Here is a 16,592-nt window from a genome sequence, read left to right on the forward strand (position 1 = left end):
GTCACAGCAAGGAGATAGGAAGAGGGCTGACAGCAAGGGCCTGGGATTGCTCAGGAGGAGCTTAAAGCCACAAAGGCACCATGGCTTTGAGGCACCGTTCCTTAGCAGCACAGGCTGCTAGAGAGACTTCAGCAGAGGGACAGGGCCAGCAGGAACGCACAGCCACGGCTCAGGCATGGCCAGAGAAACGGGGAGGAGCAAGGACACAGGCACCAGCTCTCAGCTGGCAGGTTCAGACCTGCAGGAGACAGACTGCCCAGGTCCTTTCTCTCAGCACACCTCCAGTCCCTTGCCCGTCACACAGAGCACAGGAGTTTCTATGTGGGGCAGTGATCCCACAGGACGTGGGGACCTGGTGTGGTAAAAATCAGTCAGGGCAGAGGGACCTTTGCTGTTTCTCTGGCCAAGGCTGTATCAGCCATCCAGCCTTAGAAAGGAGGGGGGATAGGAGCCTTAACCCAAGGCTGAACAGGCGTGGAAGCCCTGGCACAGCGAGGGTCTGGCTGTCTGTGGGGATGAGCCCTGGTCACACACACACCCGCCTCTGTCCCTGCTGCAGCTGATTTCCCATTGCTGGACCGGTCAGCACTGCCCCATGGCCAGCCACAGGCCCAGAGCCCTGAGCTCAGCAGGTACCTGGCCTGAGGGCTGCTTCTCCTCGAGCCTTCATTTCACATTCTCAAGCTTGTCTCAGAATACATGCTCACGTTCCTTTGATGAAACTGAACAGTGGTACCGTTTCAGAACTGTATTTGCTGGGCTGGGTCCAGAGCTGGTGCCTGTGTTCAGAGCTGCAGCGCTGCTTTGCAGGGCAGTTTGACTGGGGTCCTGGTTTCTGCTTCGGAACTTACCGCAATGACAAACACATTTTTTAACACGTCCCTGGGCTTCTCCCTTCGAAAGAAAATCTCGTGTTTAATGAACTTAATTTTAGATAAAAGGAATGGAAAGAAGGGAATTAAAGATGCATGAAGCTGCCAGAGTCCTGCAGAGGCTGTGATGTCTGCACAGCAGCCAGGGGGGCTGGCAGAGGGATGGGGAGCAGCACGGCGCCGGGGCTCGCGCATGCCAACGCTGCTCTGCTCCAGCACGGGCTCAGATACAAACACACGCCTCGTGTTTGCAGAGTTCTGTTGCAGAGAAGATAAAGGTCACACGTGCCAGGTAGCCCTGGCAGTGTCTGTCTGCTCGCTGGCTGCCTTCAGAACCGCCTCTGGCTCCGGAGTCACGGCGCAGGGACACACACGAGCACCCGCTGCAGCCGGGCTCCACGTGCACCGAGGGACAGAAGTGGCAGCCGGGGCACCACAGAGCAGCTTCCAGCGGGGCTGAGGCGAGGCAGGCTGGGCTGCCACAGCCCCAGCCACACAGGGACCCAGCTCCCTGCCCGAGGAGGTTGTTGTCCACTTGGAGCAAGTGGACATCTCAGGACGTATCCTCAGCTACTTATGCAAACACGTCTCTCCAGCAAGGCTCAGGCTCCTGGGCCAGGATCGCTGCCAGGCGGAAGACACTTGGCAGTTAACAGAAGGCACAAGGAGGCTGTGCAGAGTACCAACTGGTATTTATTTTGTATTTAAGTGTTGTTTCACTATAAAGTGATGAGCTGCACTTTAGACAGCAGCACCTCCCAAAAGCCAGCAGGGGAATCTTAATCATAGAAGTCGTCAAAGTCATCGGCTTCCGTGCTGTGGGTCTGTGGGCGCAGAGCGGCCTCAATCTCAGAGCTGCTGTCGTCAGACTCGCCCCAGAAAGCTGAGGGTGAGGAGAGAACAACAAAACCCAACCATGAGAAGGTTTTCCGTGTCCCTCGTGTCCCAGCTGTGCCCGTCTGGCGGGTGGCTCGCAGAGGTGTGCGCCCGGCGCGGCGGTGCCCGAGCTGCCGCAGCCCAACAGCGGCTCATTCACAGGGCACACTTCATCGTTCCTCAAGGTGGCTGGAGAGAACATTTCCACTCCAAGCAATTTACTTGAGCAGCTGCTGCCTGAATTACAGCTTTGTCTATTATGTTGCACTTTGTGGCCGCGCGTGACCCCGCGGTGAAGTCACGGTTGGACCACGACGTCACGGAGTTGGCACGAAAACGTCGCAAAGGGAAAACGGCCGCTTTGTGCCGGACCAAAGGCAGGCAGAGAGCGACTTCAAAGAGCTGCCTGGCTGTGGCAAACAGCTCTGGGGATCCACAGACAGTCCCACTGACATGGGCAGAACCGCACTGAAGCTCGGCGTGCCGGGGTTTCCTCAAGATGGCAATTCATTGCACTCGTGGAAGGAAACAGGGAAGGGAGAGCAGGGCCCCTGGGGAAGGGCCAGCTGCCTCCTGCCCTTCTCCCCACCACCAGCATGCACTGGAGGAGGCTCAGGCAGCGGGGAGCAAGGCTGGGGGGCCCGGGCAGGCCGGCTCAGGGCTGCTGCGGCACTGCCGACACCGCTGCACAAACGCCTCATCTGAAACGCGGCAGCTGCACCTTCTGTCCCGCAGCAACGGCCCCACGCTCAGCCAGCACGGCTCCAGTGCCGGGGCCCAGCACAGTGACGGGCTCTGAGGAGTGGGGCTCCCTGACAGAGAGGCAAAGGATGCAAGAGAGGCCTTTCCAGGGGCACCAAAGCCGCCTTACCTCAGTGCAGACGCTGCCACTCCTCACAAGCACGCTCGGGGCTGCACAGCGCCCAATGCTGAGCCCCTGGCCTGACTCACAGGGGCTTGCGGCTTTTCCACAACGTGACACTTGCAAAGACAGATAACTTAAACGACATGACATTGGTCTCTTACCTTTGGATTTCACAGCAGTTACCGTTCCCTTCCTGATTTCAGTCCTGTAAGAGAGAGAGATTTCAGACAATCAGTGCAGTGTCACACGATGTACATCAGCTTTAAGAATAAACAGCTGTGGGATGGATTAAAACCCAAAACCAGTAGCTTCTGTCACTGCTTTTTTAAAGTAACTATTTTGTCTGTTAGCAGGGGAAGAAATTAATGTGCAGCAGGGACACCGGCCCAGCCCTTCAGGCAGCGTGGAGCAACCGTGCCCATTTAACCAGGGGTGCTCTGAGGGTACAAGGACGGGCACTGCCTTTTGCAGCCTTACAGAGAGTGCTGAGAAAGTCACTAAACCCCTAAGCACCAAGAGAAGCCCCCTCGATGCCCCCTGAACTGCCCCAGCGCCCTGGATCCCCCAGCTCGGCTGCTGGATTCCCACCAGCCCGCGGCCTCCCAGCTGCCTTTGATCCACCACGCCTGGACGCAGCGGCCAGGCCCTTTGCCTAAATGCCACTCTTGTGTCTGGAGCATCACAGGCCCTTTTCAATCTCTCAAACAGGCTGGAATCATTTTGATCTTTTGTGTGTGCGTGCGTATTGTGTCGGTGCTGTGAAATAATCGCACAGGGCAATGATGGGGGAGAATTAACTGTTACATTAACAGTCCTGCAGCAAGCTCTACAAATAAAGCTGCGGCTGATTTCAGTCAGGAGATATTTGTGACATTGCTGGGCGAGCTGGTAAAACAGAAGCAAATGTCAAGCTGAAATGTGAAGTAAAGCAGGGCTCCATCAGTTGTCAGTGCCACACGACTTGCTGCGTCTCCCTTAAAGACACAGCAGCTTGCCACAAGTGCTTAAAGCAGGGAGTTTATTCCAACCGCTGCCCTGGGACAGCGGTGAAGGAGATGCAAAAGGAAAAGCAGTGATGATTCACTGCAGCTCCATGTTTGGCAAGCATCTGGGACTGCAGCTGGAAAGCAGGGCTTTAGGCAGGGGGAAGCTCCCTGTGTTACAGACACTTTTCCTTCTAAACAAGAGTAAGCTCATACTGTTTGCACTGTACTCCTTTTCTACAAGCTCTGAATGCCATTAGCACTCCCTCTTTCCAGAAACACAATATTAAACACAGTCAAAACTCAACCAAGACACCAAACTGAGGCTGAAGTACTAGCAACAAGCCATAGTATCAGCTGAGTACCACCAGTGACATAACTAACTACTGACCTCTCGTTTCTTTCAGTAGAACACCCTGAAGAGACCTTTGCCTTGCAGTGCTCCCCCGAGGTTCTGCCCGTGTGCCATCCCCACCCACGCCTCTGTGCCTGAGCCCCGAACTCCCGCTCGCCCTGCTGAGCCTTCATAACCCTCAGGAGCTTCAGGCTGGGCCCAGAAAACTGTGCTGGAGAGGCTGCAGCTCCGCCGGCCACGGCGCCCAGAGCGAGAAGCCACTTGTTGCTGAGCTGCACGTTGCCAGGTGACTCGTGTGGCAGACGGCATGAGCATCATTCCATCTGCAAGTGCTTCAGCAGGAGGCGAGGCGCTGGCAGCCACCGCCTCTGCTGCCTGCTGCTCCAGCAGAGCTGCCTCATGCAGCCGTGCTGGGACACCCCCAGAAGTGGCTTCACTTCTCTCTGCAGTTCAGGACCAGATCAAACAGGTGCCCGGTGGGGCTCACCCTCCGGGGCAGCAAAGCCTGGGCACAAACGCTGTCAGCACGAGGGGAGGCCTGGGGACGCAGGGAGAATGCAGCTGGGGCATCAGAAGGGCCAGGTCAGTTTGGCAGCTCCACCAAACCCAGCCTGGGAAATGCTGCCAGAGAGCTTTGAAACGGGGAATAAAATCCTGGTCTTGCATCTGAAGCGTTAGTCGAGGCTGGTAAGGTGCAAAAAGAGCTCGACACGGCAGAACACTTGCACTCAGAAATGGGCGAATTCAATCATGGAAGTTCTCATCTGGTGCACTGAGCACACAATAACCACACAGACCTCCGCTGAGAAATTTTAGGGGCATAAATGAAGGCAGGCCAGTTCCACTGCCTCGACTAATCCCCCGCCGTGACCCTTCGGTATCCATTTACACATTCGCTTCTTCCCTAAAATGATTCCAAACTGAACCCAGGCTCTAACAAAGGGAAAACCCAAACCAGTTTAACTTCAAAGGGCCTTTTAATCTCTCTTTCGCTCTGATGAAACAGGCTTTTTGCATTGAAGATGCTCCAACAGTAACTAATGAAAAAGCTCCAAGAAAATATATTTCTCCTCCATAAAGAAAATTAATATAAAGAGGAAGACAGCAGACGAGCAAGAACCGAGCTAACAGAGGTGGCTCCCTGAAAAACAGCAGAAAATGTCTACTGTAGCTCGAGTATCCTTCTGCCAAAGCACCTGTTGAACCTCTGTGTTTTAGTGCCCAGCGAAAAGAGACGCTCCAGTGTCAAGGGAAAAAGAAACAGGCAATTGCCAAAATCCAAAAAAGACACGAGGGAAAGTACCCAAACATCAGTGGGGAAAAAGAAACCCCCCCCCAAAACCCAAGGCAGACACCCAAGCACCAAGGGAGACGCTGGCACCGAAATGCCAGCCAAAGGCAGAGAGTGGGGCCTGGGCACACTGCACTGAGCTGAAGCTGTGCTGGAAGAGCGTGGGGCACTGCCAAAACCAGAGTGTTATCTCCTCTGTGCTGCAAAGGCTGTGTGTTTAGTGAGGTGCTCCCTCTCCGCACAAACCCTTCCCCACCAAGCTTTACAGAGCACCATGGCTATGCCACTACTGTTGCTGCAACAGCTGGGTGTTAAGGTTCAGGCAACAAAGCTCACAGAGGTATCAAAAACATCAGAGAATCAGAGAATCACAGTTTGGTTGGGGTTGGAAGGGACCTTCAGAGCACATCTAGTCCTGCCCCAGTCGACTTCCCACAGAAGGGACAAGTGAAAGTGCAGCAGGAGGCTGAAACAGTCTCTGAGAGCACCTCCCAGGAGCCTGGTCCCCTCTCCTGGATTTCCCAGCAAACACACCTCCCTCCCGCTGGCTCCCAGCCGCTGCCTCGGGCTGGTGCCTCCTCCTCGCGGGGCTGTGGGGATGCACGGAGCCCGAGTGCCCCCCGATGGCTAGCCCACCTCTGCACCCAGAGAGGAACTGAACGGATGAATTATAACCTGCCGGCTTCTATTTGCATGTCATTACGCCTGCGTTGGGTAAAACTGGCCTTTGCCTCAAAAGCAGCCGTCAGAGGCAGGGCCGGATTACTTCCAGAGGACAGATTAATCAGGGTTTACACCGTGCTTACGGCCCGAGACGCTGAAGCCGCTCTGCGGCGCGGGGTGGGTAACGCGCCCTTCATCTCCAGGATATGGTGAAGTGAGCCGGCGCAAACAAGCCCAAGGAAAAGCAGCCGGTCGCGTGCAGCCCCGGGAACGCGCCGGCAGCAGCAGCGAGCGGCCCGGGCCGGCCGCAGCCCCGGCGATGCCACCCACGGCGCTGCCCTGCTCTGGCTCCTGGCACCTTCCCCCGCCAAAGCCGCGGCTCCGGGCCCGCCGGCGCTGCCCCGGCACAGCCCGCCCGGCCGGGAGAAAGGAGCTTTCTGGCTGAAGGCAGCGCAGGAGGGTCTTTGCGGGAGAAGAGGAAGCTCTGGCATGCACCTCGGAACAAAAGGGAACAAGTGGTCTTTACTCGGCGAGCAGCTTCCTATTAAGACTCACTCCTTCGTACATTATGCCTTTCATCCCCACTCAACCACAAAATGATTTTGCTGTAGGAAATACAATGGCAGAAAAAGATTTACATTGAAAGAATCTTTAATAATAAACTGTTGCAGATCTGCCTACTTCCCCGTGATTTATAATACAATCGACATCGGATTCTATTAAGTCTCATGCACTGAAGACATGCACTGAAAAACCCAATATGAAAGCCCTCAATTCTTCCCCCGTCTCCAGCGCCATAATAGTGAAATGAGCATGTATAAATGTGCTAAGAGTATCTCTTTGCATCTTTTATAGCTTGTGTGTATTAATCTGTAAAGCTTATTAAGAAAGTCATTGCTATGCAAAGCAGCACCCAATCTCTTTCTCTCGCTTTTCAACAGCGTGCAGTGTTTGGCCAATGGGGCCGGGCCCCGGCCCCTCATTCGGCATTCATCACATGCAACATTTGCACAATGTATCTCTCAAAGGCTGCTGAATAGAAAGCCTTAATACTCATGTAAACAACTGCAAACCAATTACTTAATGAATCAGGCCCACACATAATGAGGTGCCAGACAAAGAGCTATAAATGCATTTTTGCGCCCGAGCCTCCGCTTTAAAGTAAAATCCCTCAGCTGTAGTTTGGGCTTAACTGGCACATCATAATTATTGTCTGGAGGACATCAGAGGAAGCCACGTTTTTCATTCGGGTCCGGCGGGGTCCCCCCGAGGTCACTCATCAGCTCAGTGACAAAACGCCGCACACAAGAACCCGCAGAAAGCGCCGGGGCCGCGCTGCCCGGCCACCACGGCTCTCGAGGAGCGGCTTTCGAGACCACTCGTCAAAGCACCGAAGCCCGGGCAGGCGGCGCGTCGGCGGAGGCGGCCACGGCCCTTCCTGCCCCTCCCCGTGCCCCTGCGGGTGCCCGAGCAGGGCCCTCGCGGCTCTCCGTGCTGACCGCGCTGCCTTCGTTCTGACTCGATTACACAGACTAACTTTGAGCTGTTGTTAGAGACCTTTTTGTTGTCCAAGCAGCAGCACGGGTAGGAAAGGCGTGAGGGTACAGTGCAGTGCTGTGAGGGTACAGTGCAGAGTGTTTCCTTACAATGGTAGGGGTTGGAAGGGACCTTTAGAGATCATCCAGTCCAACCCCCCTGCAGAAGCAGGGTCACCTAGATCAGGTCACACAGGAACGTGTCCAGGTGGGGCTTGAAGACCTCCAAGGAAGGAGCCTCCACACCCTCCCTGGGCAGCCTGGGCCAGGGCTCCCTCACCTCAGCACTGAAACAGTTTTTCCTTATGTTTAAATGGAACTTTTTGTGTTCCAGCTTCATCCCATCACCCCTTGTCCTGTCACTGGATACCTGATGCTAGAGGGGTGTGAGGGTACAGTGCAGGGCGGTGTGGGGTCACAGTGCAGGCTGAGGAGTTTAAAGATCTGTCCCAAAGAAGGATTTGAGAAACAGAAAGCTAGCTCCAAACCATCCAAAAGCCTCCCCAGACTGCATGAATGGCACCTGGAACACACAGAAGTGGCCAAGTGGGTTGTTACTGACTGCTGCAACATCCACGAGGAATAAAAAGCAGCTTGGAGAAGTGTTTGGTTGTTTGGGGGTTTTTTTGTAACTAAAAGCCCAGCTCGTTTTAAGTGCTACATGTTTTATCCAGCTGCGTAGCAGTGATCCTGCAAGCAAGCTCTTCAGGGCCCGATCCTTCTCCCCCTGTAGTGCTGGGCCTGAGTGACTCACATGTAACATTTAACAGCTCATCTAAGGACCCCCCTTGCATTTCACAGCAGTAGGGGCACGGCTTGGAACATCGTCCAACAAAGCTTGGAACATTCGAAAAGAAAATAAAAACAGAGAAAAGAGTTTGAAGCTGAGGCTGCAAGAACGAATCCTGAACAAAAGCATGGCTGCTGTGTCACAGCTTGCATCTGCTGTACCGGGAGAGCTGTGGCTGCAGCACGAACGCAGGGCAACGCTTCTCAAATGGGAAGGGCAACGCTTGCAAGATGGGAAGGGAGCTCAGCAACAGCAGCACAGAAGAGCTACAGGAAGATGGTGATGCTGTGCAGACAGGAGGCACCCACACTGTCACCCTGCAGACAATAGGCACCCACACGGTCACCCTGCAGACAGGAGGCACCCACACTGTCACCCTGCAGACTGGAGGCACCCACACTGTCACCCTGCAGACAATAGGCACCCACACTGTCACCCTGCAGACAGGAGGCACCCACACTGTCACCCTGCAGACTGGAGGCACCCACACTGTCACCCTGCAGACTGGAGGCACCCACACTGTCACCCTGCAGACAGGAGGCACCCACACTGTCACCCTGCAGACTGGAGGCACCCACACTGTCACCCTGCAGACAGGAGGCACCCACACTGTCACCCTGCAGACAGTGTCATCCAGGCACTGTTCCCAGGGCCAGCAGGACAGGAGGTGGGTGGCTGCTTCACACTCCATTCTCTGCTCCTCCCTGACCCCAACTCGCTTGCTGCTGTTTGATTCCCGTTGTGGGCCAATGAAGAAGAACAAGAACATCCATCAGACCCGCTCAGGGACTCCAAGGGAACTGCTGCAGCTTAAAAACCCCACAAACCAACTTCTCTTTCCCTTTATTTTTTTTCAACTGCACCCTTTAGGTCCAGGAATTAAATACAGTCGGTTCAAGAGCAAGAAAGGCACGTTACAAACACCCCAGTGTCAAATACAACCCCCCAGACCCTGAGCCCACGGAAAGCCTGCTCCACTCGCAGCGCTGACGTCCCGGGTACGCAGAGAAGAAACCCACCACTTCTATTCCTTGAAGACTTTCTGCTTTATGTCTGCCCCTCTCCTGACAGCCCCTATTGTCTGGCCCCTGAGCAGCCCTACTGAGAGCAGCTGTACGTGCTAATTTGTGGTTCACTGAGATGTCAATTGAGTCTCAAAATGAGAAAACAACAGCTGCAAAACAATACTTGGCTTTGGCACACCTTAGGAAATATTTGTGCCAAAGTGTGAGACGCTTTATCAGAGACACATCAATAGGGACCCGAACCCTCCATTATTAAGTTAAAAACCAATCAAACCTTTGAGCCTTGGTAATTTCCAGCCAGCATTTCTCATCCCACAGCAGCGTTCTCGGTGTTAGAGGATTCAACAACTTTACCTTGAGACGGGACGGTCTCTTTCATCCGATGAGGAACTCGTTTCCAGAGGCACTTCTTGGCTTGCTTTTGCCTTGGAACCGTCACTGTCACTGTCCCGACCTGTGAGGCAAAGACACGACACAGAACCGTTCAGCTGAAGGTGCTGGGCCCTCGCAGCAGCTTCCCCAGGAAGAGCCCGCGCTGGCCGCCCCAGGGGTGGTGCAGAGCCTGGAGAGAGAACAAGGTTACTTTAATCCTCCTTCCCCTTACATGTGGATTCATTTGGGGCGGTTACAGTTGTCTCCCTATTATCTGGCACATCAAGGTTTTCAGCCACCCTCCTGACACATCTGTCTCTGGGAGACACAAACCTTGAGGTTTCTGTAACTTTCGCAGCCAAACACCCAACAATTTAAAGACCTGTTATCCACACTTTCCTTTCTGTCCTTTCCCCCTGCTCAGTGTACCTCATTTCCATTCTGCAGAGATTGACCTTAACAACAGAGAGGGAGGTAAATGAATCCATTCACCAGAACTGTACTCATCTTTGTGCGCATTCCCAAGGAACACGATGCTCAAGTACAAATCCCACTTTACAAGGCTACTTTGCATACATATATAGTACTGAGATGATAAACAAGCCCTGACTGTTACCAACCTCATTCCAACCCTGTGCACAGCCAGCAGATGACCACAGGCTCTGCAAATGCTCAAAATCCAGTCAGTGAGCCCTCGGACATGGCTGGGGTGCGCTCGTGGCTTGCTCCTCCTGTGAAGGAGAAGGTGAAGCAAAAGGCCTCCACACAACTCATCATCTGTAACCATCCTTCTCATTTCAGCCCTGCACATGCAGAGGGGCACATTAACCTTGTTATGGGCTGCTGATGGACTGAACACTTTTCCTCCTTCCCCACTGTAACAGACAGAGAGTTTCCAGAGGGGTGGCAGTTGGTGTGCTAATGCCCTCTGAGGCTAAGTGACTGATCTGACATGTGTTGTTCCTGCTTCAGGCTAAGTCTGGGAGCTCCCCCTGAGCAAGGATGTGGCCTCCAGCTTGCTGTCTGTGAGGTCTCATGCAGCAAACCCAGGGAAGTGCTACTAGCTGTGCATGACTAACTTTTCTCTGCTGCTGTCGAGTGCTGTGCTGCTGCTCTTCCCATCCCTTGGGGCAGTGACATGGAGTCCATCTCTGATCCAGGCTTGTCTGCCATAGCTCCCCCGTTGGCACTTCAAATTCCAGGTCTTTACCAGCTCTACCAAAACAGGCCACTGTAGTCACTGCAGTTCTCCTTACGGCTTCTGCACACGCACCAGCCTCAAAAGACCATTCCCCCAAGGCTTCCGTGCCTGCGCTGGCTCCCTGTCCTTCACAGCATCAAACAGTAACCCAAGCTACTTGTGCTTCACCTTTAAGGCCCTTCAGAGCCCAGCATTGCCCCACCTGCCAATTACAATACAATGCTGGGCTATCAATCCCCACTTCTGCCTTACTTACAATCAGACTGCCTTGCCAATTAGTCCAGCCACTCCCCTCCAGCATCTTTGTCCTGACTTGCACCCTCCCTACCTTACAGAAACGAGAGGTCCTTCCAAGAAGCTCCCGAAGCCCAGCACCTCACCTCCCTGGAAAGCCTGGATTCAGCTGGGCTGCAGCCCCCACAAAGGGCCTGGCAGTGCACAGGCAGCCAGTGTGCAGCCACTGCTTTGTGTGCTCAGCAATCACCTGGCTCTTGCCTCCTCTTACCCTCTCATCCCCTTAATCCCCCTGCCTCCACCACCACATCCACACAGATGCTAATGGAAAGGAAGGTGCTTGCTTACAGAGGTGCAGCACTGACAAGCCTGGCCCAGTGCTTGCTTCACCACTGAGAGACAGCACAAGCAACAGCTGCCAGGTACAAGGTAAAGATGAACAAGAAACACACTCTGCTAGGAGAGAAAGCCCTTGTGCCCTTTGCTCCTGACAGAAGGGTGTTGGGCCATAAAGCCCTTACGGAGATCAGCATGCCCTCTTTGTAAAAACTGCTGCTTAGTCCCCACAGACACTTTTATTCTGGTGGGGTTTGTGTTTCTGTTGTTTGCTTTGCCACAAGTGTCAGACTTGCCGTGCTGCAGTGGCCCTGTGCCCCCTCCCTGCCTGAGGCTGGGGCCAGGCAGAGGTGTGGTGTGCTGGGACACAAACGCTTGCCACAGCCCTGGCACGAGACATGTGCTGACTGGGGAACAGGCAAAGAAAAAATGGATGTGTTTAGAGCACACGAGCAGCACACAGCCTTAAACCCTTGCATAAAAGAATTGCCAGCACCACCGAGATGATGCAGAATGGCTCCTGGGCTCTGCAGGAGTTTGCTAAAAACCCCCTCTCCCTTGCCATCCAAGCTTGGTAAACGCTTGCTGTACTGGGTGAAAGGCTGCTGTCATCTGCCCACTGTTCTCTTCCCGGGCAGTTTTTGGAAGCAGCAGTTTCAGCACACACCACAGCACCAGCCCTCCTGTTGTGCAGCTGCCTCAGCAGCACTGTAGGCATGCAGGGGTGAAGCCATCCAGCTGGGGTACCGAGCGCTTCCTCAGCCTGAATGGCCCATACCGCACACGCCAAGTGAATGAGCCTGACAAAACTCAGTCCAACGCGGACAACAGGAATGGAGACTGTCCAGCAGCAGAACAGGAGCTGGTGTGTCCCAGAACCTTTCCCCCCTGTGCATTGCAAAGGATCTGCAACACCACCATTCATCAAAACACACCTCCCAACTTTGGCTGAGCTGTGCTCTCTGGATGGGCCAGAGCAGCTCTCCTGGCAGCTTCTGCGCTTGTGTTCTGACAGAACTCGCGCTCTGGAGACAGGGAAAATCCCAATCAGAACCCAAGCAGAGCACTGTGGGAACCAGGATGCAGAAGCAGAAGATAGTAACAGATTTATCCTCCCTTCCTTTCAACAGAAGAAAAAGATAGCATTTTCATAATACTAGAGCAAGGTAGGATGCCATGCTCTCGAGAGCAGATGCTGGGAGGGCCAGTGGACTGGGGCCATGCCTGGGGAACGACAACACTTCTAGAAGCTGCTGCCTCTGTTTATGATCGAAGCAGGACTTTTCCACCTAGAACTGGTAACTATAAAAAGACTCCAAGGTTTTCAAGAGCTTCCATGAGGCAGTGTAACACACCAGCTACTGGAGCAGGCAATCCATGCTCACGCCAACGAGGCGCAGTGCCCGGTGCTGTGCCAGAGCACCACGGCAGCAGCCGCTCACCACTGCACGGGGACGTTCTCCATCACAGCTGCCAACGAGCTGACATCCAACAAGGTGAAAAGTTGGGTGCACTTATTAAATGGCTTTATTAGTGCAGGCCAAGAGCAGCCTCAGGAACCCTGCAACATCAAGCTCAAAGCAGGGCCTCACCGGGAAGGACGCGTGGGCGTGGGAGAAGTGTCTGCAGGATTATTGGCTCATTAAAGGTGACCTAAAAAGGAAAGCACGATTGGATTTGTGCTCTTTCATCTTCCCTTACGATACATAGAGCAGGGCTATTTCTTTTTCCCCCCAAGAGGGTTTTCCCTCCTTATTTCTCCATTAGAGATGTTATACCTGGAGAGTAGCTAGAAGGTGACAGGCAAGATGGTGTGAGAGCAAAGTCTGATGAGTGGAGAAGTAACACCATGCTTACTCAAATGCTTTGTAGCTTTAACATCTTTTTAAAATCAAAGATGTAAGTGACAGGTAAAGCAAGAATATGGTTGTGTTAATGATTTAACAAACCTGCCCCCATCAAATCAGCAGATGAGACTCACACAGCCATCCAGCAAAACAAGGCATAATGGATTTTCTCCTTTCCTTCGAATCCTGCATTATTTGCCTACCTCAGGAACTGCAAAAAGCTCAACAGTTTCCTTACCACATCTTCCCATGATCAAATACTAAAACACACATGAAGGAGTCCACACATCCTCCTGTGCCCTCATAGAAGCTGGTATAAAGCAAGACTGCTATTAACGGCTCGCTGCTCCCTGGGCCTCCTTCTGCTCAGCATCCAACGCTTCTCATGTGGAATCACAGAATCGTTTTGGTTGGAAAAAGACCTTTAAGGTGATCAGGTCTAACCACAGCCCTCACACTGCCAGGCCCATCACTAAACCAAACAAGATCCTTTGGCACCTCATCTGGCTGTCTCTTCACTGTCTCTAGAGATGGGGACTCCACCAGTTATCACGTGGCCTTCCACAAGCCTAGGACAGGGCTCTGAGAAGGAAACCATCGCTGTGCCGGTAAAGACCACAGTGCTGGTAAGTCAGAAAATCCAGGGTGGGCAGAAGCAAAACCAAAAGCATTAGCAGCTGTGGAGTTCCAAACTCGAGAGTTGGAATTCCCCCTAACCCCCCACCCCCTCCCCAAACAGTATCAGCCCTGGTATCAGCTGAGGGAGCACCACTCCTGACACCATTCTTGGTGGCACTCTGCAGTTTAGGGGACTTCAACCCCAATCCTCGAATTCGAATCCTCTCAACTGACAAACCAAAACTCGAGGCAACCCCAAGAGCTGCAAAACTTCAGGTAAATTCTCAAATGATACCTCTGGTTTGTTCCATGGAAAAGATTTCAGTGGCTTTTATTTCCTCTGGAAAGACACTGCCATGCGTGGCTGAAGGACGCTTCAAGCAGCAGGGAAACAGAACGTGCTCTGCTCTCCAGGAAAAAACAACCCCTGAGGTTTTACTGGGCTCACATGGGAATATTATCACTGCACTACCATTCAGCAATACAAGAAGCACGTTTTCATATTTCAGCTGGCAATTGGGCTCAAACAGCAGCAGAGGAAAACCTCTGTAGGGAAGTGAATTGCCCAGTGCCAGACAGGCTATTCTGAAGCCGTCAAAGAGCAGCAGAGCGGCAGCAAGCGTTGCATAAGCAGCTGCCCTCGCACCTCCCCGGCACAGTACACACCTGCATCAATAAACCTTCAGCCAAACACCAAAAGCAGCTCACCCCTTTGCTAAATCAGGCCAGAGCAAATAGAGTCACAGCCCTGAGCGCTGCCGCCAGGTTGGTGCCCCGGGAGCGAGGGGCAGCGGCGCCTCGGGACCCTCCGGCAGCCTCACGCGCCTGCTGCGTGCCAGGAGGATCTAACACGGCTGGATAAAAACATGACTGCTAAAAACTCTGTGTTATCAGGCAGCTTTGCAAGGGAGGCAAAGGCACAGGGCTGCCCGGCTGGCGGGGCTTCCCCTGCGCTTATTCTAATGATACACATTCAATTACTCCAGCTAAAGAAAAGAATCAAATCAGAAACATCTGTAGTTTGCCACATAATTACTGAATCTTCCCCACCGAGGCTGACCTTTGCAACACTGATAGGGGGACCCGAAAGGCTAACTGACAGGATATTCACACGCTCTGAATGTGGAACATGATTACAAGGAATTAAATGGGCGCCGCTCGTTTCCATCTGGGTTTATGTTAACACACGCGTGGACTTTATGATCTCGCATTTAATCTTTGTGCTCGGTATGTAGTAGCTGAATTTACTCACTATTAGTGGGCCCAAAGCACTGAAATGCCACGTTTTGATTATCTAATGAAGTTGAACACGGGATGTGAGGTTAACATGCAGCCGTGGTCTTCTACCTGTAATGGGAATCTTTTCGACCGCGCTTTCGTCCTCGCTCTCATCTTCACACCAGCTTGTGACTTCTGGATGTGAGCACGCCGTAATGAAACGCATTTCAAAGTCCCAGTGATCACACTGGTTTGTTTGCTTTTAAGCCCTACTCCCTTTAATTTCTCACTTTTGTTCTCTCCTGTTTATTGATCTAAACTATCCATTACCGCCCTTAAAAGAGGCGCCTACTGTGAACCTTCCTCGCATGCGAGGCTGCCCTGCCTCTCCGGGGCTTCCAAAGGAAAGGACAAGCTCACCACATGTCTGAAATCATTTAAGGCCCAACGGGATTTAGGAAAGCATCAGCCCGCAGCAACTCTGCGCTCTGGCCCGGCAGCAGCGCTGCGTGTCATCCCCACTGCAGGGAATGAGCTTCCATCAAAGGCTCCATCTCCTCCGTGGATTACGGTCACGTGAAGTTAGGAGGCCTAAAGCAGCTTGTTTACATTTGCTGTGTAAAGAGCACTGCGACCTAATTGCCTGTGTCCTCTGGACTTTGATGTAAGGGATGCTCCGAGGGCAGACACAGCAAGTTGCTGTCGGCAGCTCCTACACCAGACTAACACATTGCATCCTGAGCTAAAGAAATTAACTGTGTTTTCACAAACAAGCTCACCTCCCACGCTCTGAAACAGCAGCCCACACCTTCCCCTGCACGAGCGCTTGCACTTCTGAAATGGTTTCCTTCCAGTGGCTTCATCATAAAAGGCAAGGAACGGGTCCCACCCTTTCCAAACAGCAGGCCCTTTTAACACACAAATCATGCACAGCCCTAGAGATCTGGTGTCAGTAACAGCCATGAGGTTTGCTGTTGCACCGCTGCACAACACACCTGCCACGAGAGGCATCGCATTTTAGAAGTACCAGGAATGATCAAGGCTGCAGAGGCACTTCGGAACCCCCCGAAGTTCAGGACAGACCCACATGAATACGACAGTGGCCCGCAGCTGTGTGTGGATGGGCGATGCTCCTCTGCAGAGCAGGGCAGGGCCTCTGAGGGCACAGCCAGCCCTTCTCCTACCTGGTTGTCCTGCGCTGGCAAGCCGGGGAGCGCGTTCCGCCTGCTCTGCCTCCCCGCGGTCTGTTGGGGTCGATGGCAAGCTGCAAGAGGATCCGTGACTCTGAGGAGATGACCTGTCCCCAGGCTTTTGTGGAAGGGCCCCCTGCAGCATTAAAAAGACATAACAATCTCCTGAGCCTGATCATCCTTCGTCTGGAGCATTTGCCAAGGTACACTGAGGCTCAGCTACACTTCAGGTGCAACCTGTTTGCAGGGTGTTTTTGTTAGGTGTTCAGTCGCCTCTGAGTTACCTCAGGACTGGCTCAGGAACCGCATTCTGCCTTCCAG

General features: G+C 53.3%; 1 protein-coding gene across 1 annotated transcript in view; it reads right to left on the reverse strand.

The window, feature by feature from the left end:
- Positions 1-1,574: 1,574 nt before the first annotated feature.
- Positions 1,575-16,592, reverse strand: part of KIZ (kizuna centrosomal protein) — a 39,769-nt gene continuing 24,751 nt past the window's right edge. The window contains exons 7-10 of the mRNA XM_061990546.1: positions 16,266-16,407; positions 9,610-9,709; positions 2,775-2,818; positions 1,575-1,755 (exon numbers count right to left, since the gene is read on the reverse strand). Of these exons, the coding sequence (XP_061846530.1) occupies positions 1,652-1,755; positions 2,775-2,818; positions 9,610-9,709; positions 16,266-16,407 (390 nt within the window). The 3' untranslated portion in view covers positions 1,575-1,651. The remainder of the gene's footprint in view (positions 1,756-2,774; positions 2,819-9,609; positions 9,710-16,265; positions 16,408-16,592) is intronic.

This window comes from Colius striatus, chromosome 2 (assembly GCF_028858725.1).
Source record: "Colius striatus isolate bColStr4 chromosome 2, bColStr4.1.hap1, whole genome shotgun sequence".
Taxonomy (NCBI): Eukaryota; Metazoa; Chordata; class Aves; order Coliiformes; family Coliidae; genus Colius; species Colius striatus.